Source organism: Lepisosteus oculatus, chromosome 10, assembly GCF_040954835.1.
Source record: "Lepisosteus oculatus isolate fLepOcu1 chromosome 10, fLepOcu1.hap2, whole genome shotgun sequence".
Taxonomy (NCBI): Eukaryota; Metazoa; Chordata; class Actinopteri; order Semionotiformes; family Lepisosteidae; genus Lepisosteus; species Lepisosteus oculatus.
The window spans coordinates 25,335,957-25,348,786 of record NC_090705.1 but is presented as its reverse complement, the minus strand read 5'-3'; the positions used below and the strand labels follow the sequence as shown (position 1 = coordinate 25,348,786).

General features: G+C 38.3%; 1 protein-coding gene across 5 annotated transcripts in view; it reads left to right on the top strand.

Annotated features, from left to right (window-relative positions):
• Positions 1–12,830, top strand: part of golga4 (golgin A4) — a 77,499-nt gene that overhangs the window by 45,224 nt on the left and 19,445 nt on the right. For 3 of the 5 annotated variants that reach the window (XM_015357278.2, XM_015357276.2, XM_015357275.2), the window contains 5 exons: positions 2,400–2,578; positions 4,798–4,929; positions 6,101–6,256; positions 6,689–10,929; positions 11,318–11,439. In XM_015357278.2, the coding sequence (XP_015212764.2) occupies positions 2,400–2,578; positions 4,798–4,929; positions 6,101–6,256; positions 6,689–10,929; positions 11,318–11,439 (4,830 nt within the window). The remainder of the gene's footprint in view (positions 1–2,399; positions 2,579–4,797; positions 4,930–6,100; positions 6,257–6,688; positions 10,930–11,317; positions 11,440–12,830) is intronic. The other 2 variants (XM_015357277.2, XM_015357279.2) reach the window with 2 other exon arrangements.

The window sequence follows — 12,830 nt, the reverse complement described above, 5'->3', positions numbered from 1 at the left end:
TCTGCTCTGTAAACAATCATGTGTAGAAACAAACTGCACTGCAATTTCCGAAGTAGTCTTTTCAGTAATTTGTCTAACCTTTTAAGGTTCTTTTTTAAAGAAACTGGGGCAATGAGAAAATCTGATATGATTTACATCGTGCTATAGTATAGTACTATACATATAAGATAATCTAGTAATCTATTCTTATATTATCACTATTATATTTATGTAGAATCTAGTGGTCTTTCATGCAGCATAAAACTCAGACTCTGGTCTTGTACAGTCAAAGCAAAAATAGTCCAAACCTTACTTGTTAAAGAGCAACATTTAAATGTTGTCATCTCAGGCAAGCAACACTACACCAGTATGTAATGCCCTGTTTGATACAGGATATGGGATTTTTGGTTCTAAAGAGAACTGCAGAGAAAAAATCTTTCTTTGTCATGTTTGTCAATCCCTTTTCCATAAGTAATGCATGTTCAGGTGAAAACGCTTTATTTTTCCATGAATGTGCAACCTTATACATGGACCATGTTTTTGTAGAGACAATGTAGCTATAATTTATATAGTGATGGATCTACAAAAGACCAGAGAATGGCAGCATGTAGTCTTTTTTCATGTTGTTACTGTGAGCGAAAAGTCAATTTCTTGTGATAGACTTGTTTCAGAGGCTCTACCACTGCTGAGAATTAGTTTGAGATCTAGGCTCAGTTCAGAAAAGGACAGCATTGTCACTAATTGTTACCGTGGTCCCTCTTTCCAAAGCTTCAGTCCTCAACAAGAAACCTGTTTGCCAAAGTGTTTACATTTCAGTTGTCAGTGTTAAACGACTTGTCTAGTTTGAAGTAAATGTCCTGTGCAGTCATTTGTCTCCAGTGTTTATAACCCATGGGGGCTGTGTTAAGTGGGAACCTACACGTCTACTGGACAGCAGCTGGCAGTTGCCAACAGGCCCAATGGGGTGTGGACAAAGTAAACCTGAGAGATAACTTGAAAACTTAAACAGCAGATTGACTTTTTACAAGAGAGATGAGCTATATAGACCTTTTCTGAAAATGATATTTTTGCAACTCTCTTACATTCTCAACAATGTCTGGGACTGTAATTTCCTTGCAACATAATATTGTTGTTTTCCTGGATAAAAACCCAAAGAATCCTTGCCAGTTTCCACTAGACAAAAAGTGAAGGTTCATTCAGGTGATCACTCATATACAGTAAATATATGTAAGTGCTGTTCACTGAGCTGTGTAAAAGGTGCATTTGATATATATTAGTAAACCTACAATTAATGAAATCTTTTTTGGATATGAAGACCTGAGAATAAACTTGCAGTATCTATAATTTTTCACATTACAGTACATATGAGTGTTTTTGCTTGCCTTATACCAATATTTAGGTTAGGTCCATATCACAGACCTCTAAGTCTCAAATATATCTGATCTACAGTAAATGTCATCTTTCACATAAGGATTTACCAAACTAAGGGCCCATGATTCATAACATGACTTTTTTAAAGCGTATAAAAGGACATTGGAATAGATAGAAGCATGGAGGAGAAAAAAGCCCTTTGGCATTGCAGAGATTTTATCTGGGCACAAACAGGAGCTCTGTATTGGCAGAACCCATAAGAGTTCAGGTCAGGCGAGCAAAATGCTAATTAGCAAAAGCTTATACATTTTAAAAATTATATAAATTTGTCCTTACTACAAATTATAACTACTGTAGCTGTAGATTAGTTTTCATAATGCTTTTTCCTGCAGTTCTTCCTTCTGCTACAATGACTTCAGAATGTACTGCAAAAGATAGTGAATTCCTAGATTCTAGTGTGCAGTGCAAGCTGAAGTATTTTTTTCCCATTTGGATAATGAAGTTAAGGCTTATTAACCTTGTGTAGTTACTCTCTTTGTAGTGTTACAACTTTTTTTCTGCTGTATTTGTCTCCGGAATTATAATTCCTGTGTGCTGAGTCTTAAGACATTCTGCAATTCCTATTAACTTCATCAAAATATATTACCTATATTTATGAGAACAACCTAAATACAATCAGAAACAAAGCAAATTTACAGTGATGTGCATTTTTTATTTATTTTTATAGCTTAGGGATTCTGTACAGAAAAGTCCAAAGCTGCAAGATTTTGTTATTTGCTAATCAACAGTGGTAGCACAAATATCACTCTTATTCTGCATTTGTTATTTGTGTGTTCTGCAAAAAGTCATTTGCATGAGAAGTGCGTTTGCAAGAGTATAAGTGTTGCTGTACATTTATTCCATCCTTATTTTTTCACCTGTATCCATCCCATTGGTGTTACAAGAACATAGGTCCATATATATTTAAAAAGACAACACACAAACAGAAAAATTTGTTGTTGTTTCTATCCATGTGTTACAGTGAATGACATTGTAATGTTGTCTCCTAGCCTTTGAGGAGCTGGAGAGGGCTCTGAGCAATGCACAGAAAGCTGAGGAGGCCAGACGACAGCTCCAGGCCCACATGGAAGAGCAGATCAAGGCTGTGGAAAAGGCCAGCGAAGACGAACGAAAGAGTCTACAGCAGGAACTCACCAAAGTGAAGCAGGAGGTGGTCAGCATCATGAAGGTAATCCCTGAGCCCACTTTGTTGGCAAACAACCTTGATTCAAGTCGACAAGTATGAACAGGTTATAAGAGGTTGTTTGAACAGGAGTGTACTTGTATGGTGCTGTCCCCTCTGCACTTTGCTGAAATCCATTAACATCTGGAAGTCTCACCACATGAGATCAGGGAAGTCTGACACAATTTTCACTGTAGGAGATTAATAAAAAATAAACTGCACAGAAGAGTAGATGTTATGTGCTCATTAGATACGAAAACCTGATGACTTATCCATATATTTATTTCAAAAGTGACCCTCTAATCATCTTAACCTTCTCCTTCTAGTAACCAAATAGCATAGCAGCAAATCTTTTAAAATTCTGAAGGTTCATGGATCAGGCGGAGCTGCCAGGAGACAAAAATGAGCTGTAGGTTATTTATGGAGTACAAAGCTTCCTTCTCCTGTATTTCCAAAATATCTTCGTGTAACATATTCAACTAAAACCCTATTGAGCGGAAGAGAGGCCCCCATATTTCTAACCTATAACAGCTGTTTTTACTAAAAATGAAATAAATGTACAGGCACATCACATTGCTTCAGTCAGTCTGGGATTTCCTCATAAGTCATCGCAGAAGCTTAAATGTTAACAGTGCCTAACATCTTTCATCTAAATTAGATTATTAGCTATTTAAATACGTTTTTCATTTCTATCAAATGGTTTTGCTTCATTTAGAAACAAACTGTTACAAAATTGACTCCCCAACCTCCCATATTAAAGGAGTATGAAGTAACAAGATTGTATACTTACAGAAGAATTGTTTTGGGTTATAGCTTTAGTGTTATTAACTAAAACCAAGCTGATTTTCAAATGGCAAAATAAGACAAACTCATGAACAGCCATCCATCCATTTTCTAACCGCTTTATCCAGTTAAGATCTGCCTGGGGAGCTGGAGCCTAACCTGGCAAGCAGGGTATAAGGTAGGAATACACCTTGGACGGGATGTCAGTCCATCGCAGGGTCCACACAGACATACACACACTCACACCAAGGCCATTTTATCCCAGAAGCCAGTTAACTTTCCAGTATTTGGACTGTGGGAGGAAACCAGAGCACCTGGCAAAACCCAGGCAAACAAGGGGAGAACAAACAAACTCCACGCAGTTAGCACTCCAGAATTGTCCAGAATTTAACCCAGGGCCCCTGTGAACCTACAAAACTAACCACTGTGCCACTATACTGGACACTTATGATCATCCATCCATGTTCTAGCTGCTTTATCCAGGGAGTCAGAGCCTATCCTGGCAAGCAACAAGCGGAAGGCAGGTTACGCTCTGGATGGGACACCATTGCATAGCAGGGCACACAGAAACACACTCCCACCAGGGCCCATTTCCCCAGAAGCCAATTAATCTACCAGTATTTGGGCTGTGGGAGGACATAAATGCACCCAGAGGAAACCCAGGCATTGCGAGGAAACAATGTTAACCACTGTGCCACCGTGCTTCCGACTTATAAATGTAATATTCTCAAATTTCAAAATATGAACATTGTAGAATTCTGATACTGAATTTTTAAAAATTGAGCCCATTTACTCAGTTTGTAAACTTCTTTTCCATCAGACATTCAGTTCTAGTTGTGGTTTGTTGCCATATAAAAGCATGTGTAGTTTCAAGTTTATTTTCCAGAAGAATAATCTGTTTCTAATACATTTCCCAGAGAATTTCCTTTGGGATAATGTATTAGATTTGTCTAAATTTACACATTAAAGGAACCATCTTTTCTGTTTGAGAATCATCTTTTCCATCTGAGGTTAACTTTTGTTTGCTTTGAAAGAACATTCCTCATTGATACATAGCCATCAATGGCTGTGTATTTAAAATGTATTTAATTTGCATGATAAATTGCAGTTTTCTTTATTAACTATTGAAACTGGTTCAAGTTTAATGTCTCTAATTTAATGTTACATTAGTAAACTGTATTCTTTGATGAAGCTATTGCTTTTTTAAGGTTAAGGTTTTTTTGGTGTCTGTTAATTTGTGAAATAATCTTTTTAAAAGTCCTGAATTTGATTGAAGATGCTTGTGACCAGTTGTATGTCAATTGTGGGCATTGTACAAAACTCAAGAAAACCAAATAGACATTATGCTGAGTTTCATCTGATCTTAGCTGTACCTTCTGGAAAGTGGGAACCATTCTCTGTAACAAAGGTGTCCTATTCTTGTGTAATGGCATATGCTGCAGAAATCTTCTGAGGATTGGAAAGCAGAGGTTGAGAAACAGCACGCAGAAGCCCTAGCCAGCAAAGACCAACATCTAAAAGAGATTCTGCAGGTTCGCGAGGCTCAGATTGAGGAGCAGATCAGCCTAGCTGTGGTACTGTACTTGTGTAATTTTATAGCTCAGTCATTTTGTGTTGTATATTTCTACATAGCCCCTCTTGTTAAGAAACCCTGTATTTGACATCAGGAAATCACAAGGATAGGTGAAGGGAAAGATTAATTTCAGATTTTGGTTGTTTTTTGTTCTTAATCATTTGTTTTTATTTGTGGAACTTTAACAGTTTATTTTTGTTTATAATTAGAAACCACAATATAAAGTGTTTCCAACCTTGCCTGTTTTGTGCTTACTCTGAGGAGGAGCCAGCTATTAAAGGTTATCATATTGTGACTGAATCTTTTAGCTTCCAGAAAATCAATTGTTAATTTGTCTAATTCTTTTATATCTAGCAAATTGATACTTAGTATTAGGTATTATGATTGTTGCTGAACCTTTAACTTTTGTGTTGATAAAGGATGTTAAGTCTGTAAGAATCTCTGCACAATAACCACATTAGAATGCTCAAAATTAAAGTTACATTTGAGTTTAGCTTTTGTTTGCCCAAACAGGTCTTCATGACATCCGATTTCTCTCAAAATCAATATTTAAAATAAATCAGTTAACCCTAAATTCCAGCTTAAAGCAGAACTGCAATGGTATTTTTATGTATAACGAATTGGCAGTGGTGAGCACATTTCAAACCACAATGAAACTACAAAGTACATGGTAATATGTTCAAGTTCCAATTTACATTATATAAAAACAAAGTTTGAATGTGTCAGTGTGGCGCAATATTGCTGTTACTGGGATTCAGAATGAAGCACCAAAACATTGATGATGCGAAAGCAGCTACTATTTTGTAAATAGTAAATAGTTTATAGTATTTTCATGAAACACTGTGCCACTGTGCCTCTGACTCATGAACATGACATTCTCAAATTATATTATAAATAATAAGTATGCCTTATTTTTATTAATTATATTTACACAATGATTAATTATATATAATTACAACAAAAAAGTAGTCAAATATTCACAAAATATTTTCTACATCACAGTACAGTGTCACATACATGTGTTAAAATGCTTTTAGGCATTTTTTGTGGAAGGTTTTTAATTGTATTTTTTAACAGCCTGCACCAAAAATAGTAGACAAGCTCAGAGCAGAGACTAGGAAACATTTCTGATGTGTCACTTGCTTTTCACTGTTGTTGTCTCCTGTGATCAGGAGCGATGCCAAGGGGAGTATTCCCAGATAATGCAGGAGAAGGAGCAACAGGCTGCATTGGCACTGGAGGAGGTGGAACTTCAGAAGAAGGCAGTGCAAGCAGAGGCCCAGAACAGAGTGCAGCAGATGGAACAGGAGCTGGAGAGTAGCAGGACTGTAAGTGCAGGGCAAAGTTGGGGAGGAATATGTATTTGTTGACATAATCTGGAAAAACCTGACGATTCAATTTATTTCTGTTTCTGGGCACAAATTCCACCTGTCTTTTAAATACGTAGCTGATCCTACTATTGACCATTGTTTAGAAAAAGCTTTTTGGAGACTTAAATGTTGGAATAGAATCAATGTGCAAAGGTTAAAACTTTCATCTTTATTTAAAAAAAAAATCATTTTAGTTAATTAAAATATGCACTATGAAAGGTTCCAAATACAGATTTAAACTTCTGACGTCTTTAAAAGATAACCGTTATACTGTAGCCTTATTTATGTTGGAGAGCCTCCTAAAGAATATATTACTTTGGAGGGGACTGTCTTAGGCATATGCTTCTACTGCTGATTTCTGTGGGTTTTCTCTGATTTTTCTGTTTACAGAGAGTTCTGGAATTGGAAAGCTCTCTGGCAAAGTTTTCACAGGATGGGGCAAAACATTTGGATGAGCAGTTGTTGCAGATTGAACATAAATCTGCGGAGAAGCATGAGGCCGAAATGACTGGATTGGCTGAGAAACTTAAAGAGCAGTTAGAAAGCCTAAGACGGGATCAGGAGAGCATTCGGGCAGAACAAATGGAGAGCATGAAGCAGCAACACCAAACTGCCCTGGACGAACTTAAGGAAAAACATCGACAAGAGTTAGATACTGTCCTGAAAGAGAGGGAGTCTCAGTTCCATGCACACATTGAAGACATGAATTTAAAAACCTTGGAGAAGCTTGACGTAAAACAGACGGAGCTGGAGGCTCTCTCTTTGGAGCTGTCAGAAGTTCTGAAAGCACGAAAGCTTTTGGAAGAGCAGCTAAAAGATGCCACTAGCTCTGTCAGACAGGAGTACGAAGTTAAACTCCAACAGGAGAAATCCAGGTACGAGAACGAGGTGGAAGGCATTAGATCACAGCATGAGCAGTCTTTGGGAGGAGTAGAGAAGACTCTGAAGGAAGAACTCAATAAGCTCAAAATGGTCTTGGAAGAAAAAGAGAAAATAATTGAAGAAATACAGATAAGGGAGAACAATCTGAAGGAGGAGGCAGTCAAGGCTCAGCAAGAAGCAAGAACTAAATTTGAGGAGCTGAGCCTTTTACATAGCAAAGAGCTGGAAGAAGCACTAGAGCAAGCACAGAAGACATTTTCTGGAGAGTTAGAAGAACTAAGAGAAAGTCTTAAAAGAGCAGAATCAGAAAGGGAACATTTGACAGAGGCCAGTGTTAAACTATGTCAAGTCACCCCTGAACTAGAGAGTTTGAAAGGTCAGGTGAAACAGCTAGGGCAACAGCTAGAGGATAAGGAGAAAGCATCAGACCAGAAAGTGCAGACTCTTCAAGAGGAGTGTTCAGCACAGGTAACAGAACTACAGTGCCAGCTGGAGAAGGTTAAGAAAGAACTGTCTGAACAGGAGCAGTCTTATGCACAAACGTTGGATCTGCATCGCCAACAGGTAACACATTTAAATAAAAAGTTAGAAGAGGAGCAAGCTGCAGCAGTGCAGAAAATAGAGGCCACAAACAAAGAGTTTGAAAGCAAACTTAAAGCACAAGAAGCAAAGATGGAAAAAATAAATCAAAAGGCAAAGGAGATGCAGGAGAAGTTCAAGAAGACACTCTCTGAGCAGGAGAAAAAACTGAGAGTGGAGCTGGCAAAGAAGGAGGAAGACCTTGCCCAAAAGGACAAGCAGTGTAATGAAAAAATCCTGGAAATGGTTCATGCCAGTTCAGCTGGCATCAATGATGCTGTCTCTCAACTGGAATCCACCCAGAAAGAGCAACTAGAGAGTTTGTGCAAGGCCCACAAGAAGGAGCTGGAGGAGTTGACTCATAGCTGGCAGAAAAGGCTGGATCAGCAGGAGGAAGAGATACAGGAAAAGCATGAGGCAGAGTTACAGGAGAAAGTACAGGAGCTTGCTGAAATTAAACAACAGCTAGAAGCCACTAGAGACGAGAAGGAGCAGGTTCTCCAAGAAATTAAAGACCTAAGGGAAGAGCTGGCCATGAGAGAGACTACTGTGCAGAAACTGCAGGCAGAACTGAAGGAGGCAGCTGTGAGGGTAGAAAATTTATCACAGGGGGAAGCAATGTTGAAGGAGCAAGTTGAGGCAATGGAAAAAAACCTGAATCAAGCTTTAAATGAGAGAAATTCCTTTCAAGACCAGTTTTGTATAGCTGAAGAGGATAGCAAAAACAGGCTTCTAGTTCTTACAAAAGAGCTGGAGGAGGCCCAAAACAAACTGCATGTTCTTGAAGCTGCAAGCAGTAAAGAAGGTGAGGACATTCAGAAGAGACTTGAGGAGAAGGTCCTAGAAATGCAGTCAAAAGAAGAAGAGTTAAGAAATCAGCTCAACATGATCAACAAGCAGTTGGTTCTTTCATGTAATGAAGTTCAAATGAAGCTGGAAGATAACACCAATGATCTCTGTAACACATTGAATAGCAGATTCAGTGTGCTATGTGATAGAGTTGCCTGCAGCCAGAAACAAATTGCACAACTCAGAAATGTAATTCTGTCTAAGAGTGATAGAACCCATACTTTGGCAGAACGGCTTCAGCAGATGGCAGAGGAAAATAATAGCTTAGATAGTAGACTGATGCAGATGATGCTTCAGTTGCAGGACAAAGAAGACCATATAAAAGCCTTAACTATTGAGAAGGAATCTTTAGAGAAAGATGGGAACTGTAATATGCAAATCCTTTCAGAGAAAGAACTTTGCATTGAACAGCTAAAAAATGACTTAACTGCAAGTATGGAGGCCAGTGTTGCAGTTTCAGAAATTATTGAAGAAAAAGAAGGTCATATCACCAGTTTGGAGAACATGGTAAGTGACTTGAAGACCAGGCTAGCAAACAGTCTAGCAGCCAAGGAAGAAGCCATATCGTTACTCAATGAGCAGCACAAAGAGGAACGTCAGGTACTAGTAAACCAAATGAAGGATTTATCAGAGAGTTTAGAGACTGTTAACAAGGAGAAATTCTTAGCCCTGGACCAGGCAGAGCAGTTGAAGAGTAAGCTTTCAGACTGGAAGAAGAAAACAGAATCCAAGCTCACTCAGAACAACAGTACTGTCAAGTCGCTAAGAAGCAAAGTGGAAGACCTGGAAAAGCAAATAGCTGACAAAGATGAAAAGTTAGAAAGGTTAACAGACTGTGTTAATAATCAGTCCATTAGCAAATCTGAGATGGACCAGGCTTTAAGTGAAAAGGAGCAAAAGGTTGGTGAGTTAACTGCAGCCTTACAGAGCTCCACTTGCAGGATTAAAGAGCTGGAGGATCTTCTGGTCAAAAAGACAGAGGAATATAACCAGTTAATCACTGATATGCAAGAACAGTGCCAAGTCAAGGATAGGGAACAAAAAGAGATAGTTATACAGTTACAACAGGCACAGGTGCTGTCCTCAGAAAAAGTCAACTTGGTGCAGGAGACTGAAGAGAAACTGCAAGCTCTCATGAAGGAAACGGAAACACTAAAGCAAGAGCTTCAGCATCAAAAGGAAAATTTTGAAAGTTTGAAAGCAGAAATTCTGAAGAGCAAAGAGGAGGAACTGAAGTCAGCAGAAGAAAGGTTAACAGAGAGCATGGGTAGACTAGCAGAGCTGAAGAAGAAAGCTGAGCAAAAAATTGGCTTAGTGAGGAAGCAGTTGACCTTACAGGTGGAAGAGAAGGAGCAAGCTATAAAAACCTTGGAAACCCAGCTGGATGAATTTAAATGGAAAGTTGAAGATAGAGAAGAAAGTATAAAAACACTTCAGGAAAAAGTTAAATCTCTTGAAGCTGCCTTAAGTAGTGGAAATGATGAAATGGAAAAGCATGTGCAAAAGGTGAGAGATGAAGACAAGCTTGAGAAAGAGAAGTCCTTGCAGAGTTTGGAAGAAACATATGAGGAAAAGCTCTGTGATCTTCAGAAAGAATTGGCTGATCGAGACGCCGTTATTCAGAAAATTCAGGAGAGTGATAAGGAAAGGGGTTCTATTCAAGACGAAATATCTAAGAAGCATGAAGAGGTTCTAAACAAGCTTAAGAGATCAGAAGAAGATAAATTACAACATCAAGCCGAAATCGACAATCTTAAAGTAGAATTGCTGAAGCAGAATGAAATGTATGCTGTCTTGGTCCAACAGCGGAAGGACAGTATGGAGTCAGACCTTCAAAGGCAATTGCAAGTCAAGGAAGGAAAAATTACAGAACTGGAAAGCAGCTTGGAGGAGCTGAAGAGAAACATGCAAGAAAGAGAAGTATCAGAGAATGTGCTGCAGCAAAAAGTCAAAGAGCTGGAGAATTGCTTGGCCAAGGAGCAGTCAGACTTTAAATGTAAAAAGGATGCCTTATCTGAAGAATATGAACAAAAGCTGAAGGACCTTAAAAACCGACTGTATGAGAGGGAATCTGTTCTCAAAACCTGTGAAGAAGTGTCAGATGGGAACAGCAGGTCTGACCCTGATGGTGTTGTGTCAGACGAGAGTGCAGAACAGAAGGAACTGGAGAGGAAGCTAATGGAAGCAGAGAACGAGAAGCAGAAACTGCGTAAAGACGTTGCCAGACTGCAGAAAGACATCCGTTCTTTGCGGAAGGAGCATGTGCAGGAGCTGGAGTACGTGAAAAAAGAAATGGCTGAAGAAAGTGAAAAGAAGCTCAAGTAAGTTACCTGCATTAATCTATTCTAATCGATCAATTAAAATTGATTTTGTAGGTCATTTTCCAAAAATCTGTAATCCAGTTTTCTTCTGTCACTTTGATTATTTCTATATCTTAGCCAGATCACTTTCTAAACTGTATGAAATTAGTATAATGTACAGATGTGCTGCCAATTTGGTATATATAAAATATAGAAATAATTAAAATATTCACATTTGAAATATAGTTTTCATGGCTATGTCCCATTACTTTGCTTATTTTTTGTAGAGGTACAGCTCATCAGATTTACTTTTAAAATGAAGTGCTCGCCTTGCCTATTTATTATTTACATCAGTAAATTTGAGTTTAAGCTTGGTTTTGTTTAAATCTCTGGTCATCTCTGCCAACAGGTTGGAACTGGAGGACTTGGAGATGAAGCACAACTCGGGCTTGAAGCAATTAATGAGGGAGTTCAACACACAGATGGCCAAGAAAGAACAGGAGATGGAAAATGCTGTAAAAGAGGCAATCAGTAAGATGGAGACTTCAAAGTTTTGTAATTCTTGCCTTTTGTTGTCAAGTGTGGTAACTATATACCGTAATTCCACTTTTTTTTACCATATCAACCAATTAAAACATCCAGTTACTCAACAGAATAAGTATGTTGGATTTTTATGGCCCAGATTTCCTTCCAGTTGCCAACAGCTTCTCCCATGAGTTAGGAGAACTACAGAGAAATTAATGTCTTTCCGTCCTGCTGTCTCGCCAACTCTTCTTTTATCCTGCAAATATTGCAGACTGAAACTGTTTAGCATTCACTAGCCCTCAACTGGAGCCTTCTTAATGGTGATAAGGTGAGAAAAAGGTATAAGGTGCTAAAACATTTTTTATCACCTTCCAGCTTTTTCTCACCTCATCACCATTAATCAGTGCATATCCTTTCTCTGCTACCTACTTCATGTGGATAGCTCAAAATGGATTAGACTTGACCTGGATGTGTACCTGAGCTAACAAAGATATGTACCAGTTAATTTTTATATTTAACTAAAACAAAACAGTCACAACGGTTACATTTTCAAATGGACCCTAATTTACATACCTAGAGCTGATAGCCTTTGCTGTTCCTGGCTTTATTTTAAAGCAAGCCCCCTCTTTACCAGGTGTTTCAGTGCTGCCTGAGCCAGGTGGCTAAACCACTGCTACTCCATCTTCTGACACAGCTATTGTAACGCCTTCTCTGCCTCTTTTCCCCCTGCCTGGCAAATTATTTTTCGATCCTGGTATCTTATGCCCAACATTTTCAGCACCCTTTATAATGAGGGTCCTGGCAAACCCTTCGTTCCAAGTTCCACTGGCAGGCAATTGACTTTCCACCCCCATCAGATTGCACTTTTCCACTAAGGGCTGGTACTTGCACACATTTCTCTCTCGTATGCCTCCAAGAATAGTGTTAAACTGATTGGTTAAACTTGAAATTTCAAGACATAAATCTACAGTTCCACTGGATTTTGTAGGTGTCCTTTAATTCATCTTTGGTTTAAAGATTTGAAAAATGTAAATAACCATTGCAGTAATATGACGAAAATGGAATGGAAAATGGAAAACCTTTGTCAATTTGCCAGGCCAGAGGTTACCATCAATGGATTAGCCAAAAGCATCAACTAAATTCAGGGAACAAAGACATCTGGAAATCTTTGTGGAATTTGCTTTCAAATGTGTCTTTTCAATTTTAGGGTTATTTTTATTCAGGTTTATGATTTAATTTCTAAAATTAAAAATGTATCTTTGTCATAGTAAAAATAGCTGTTTGGATATTTAAAAGGAAATGCTGGTTTCATGAAACAATTTAAAAAGACCATTATGATGCATAAGCCATATTTAACCCTGTTTTGTTTATTCTGTAAACATGATTTTCAAACAGGA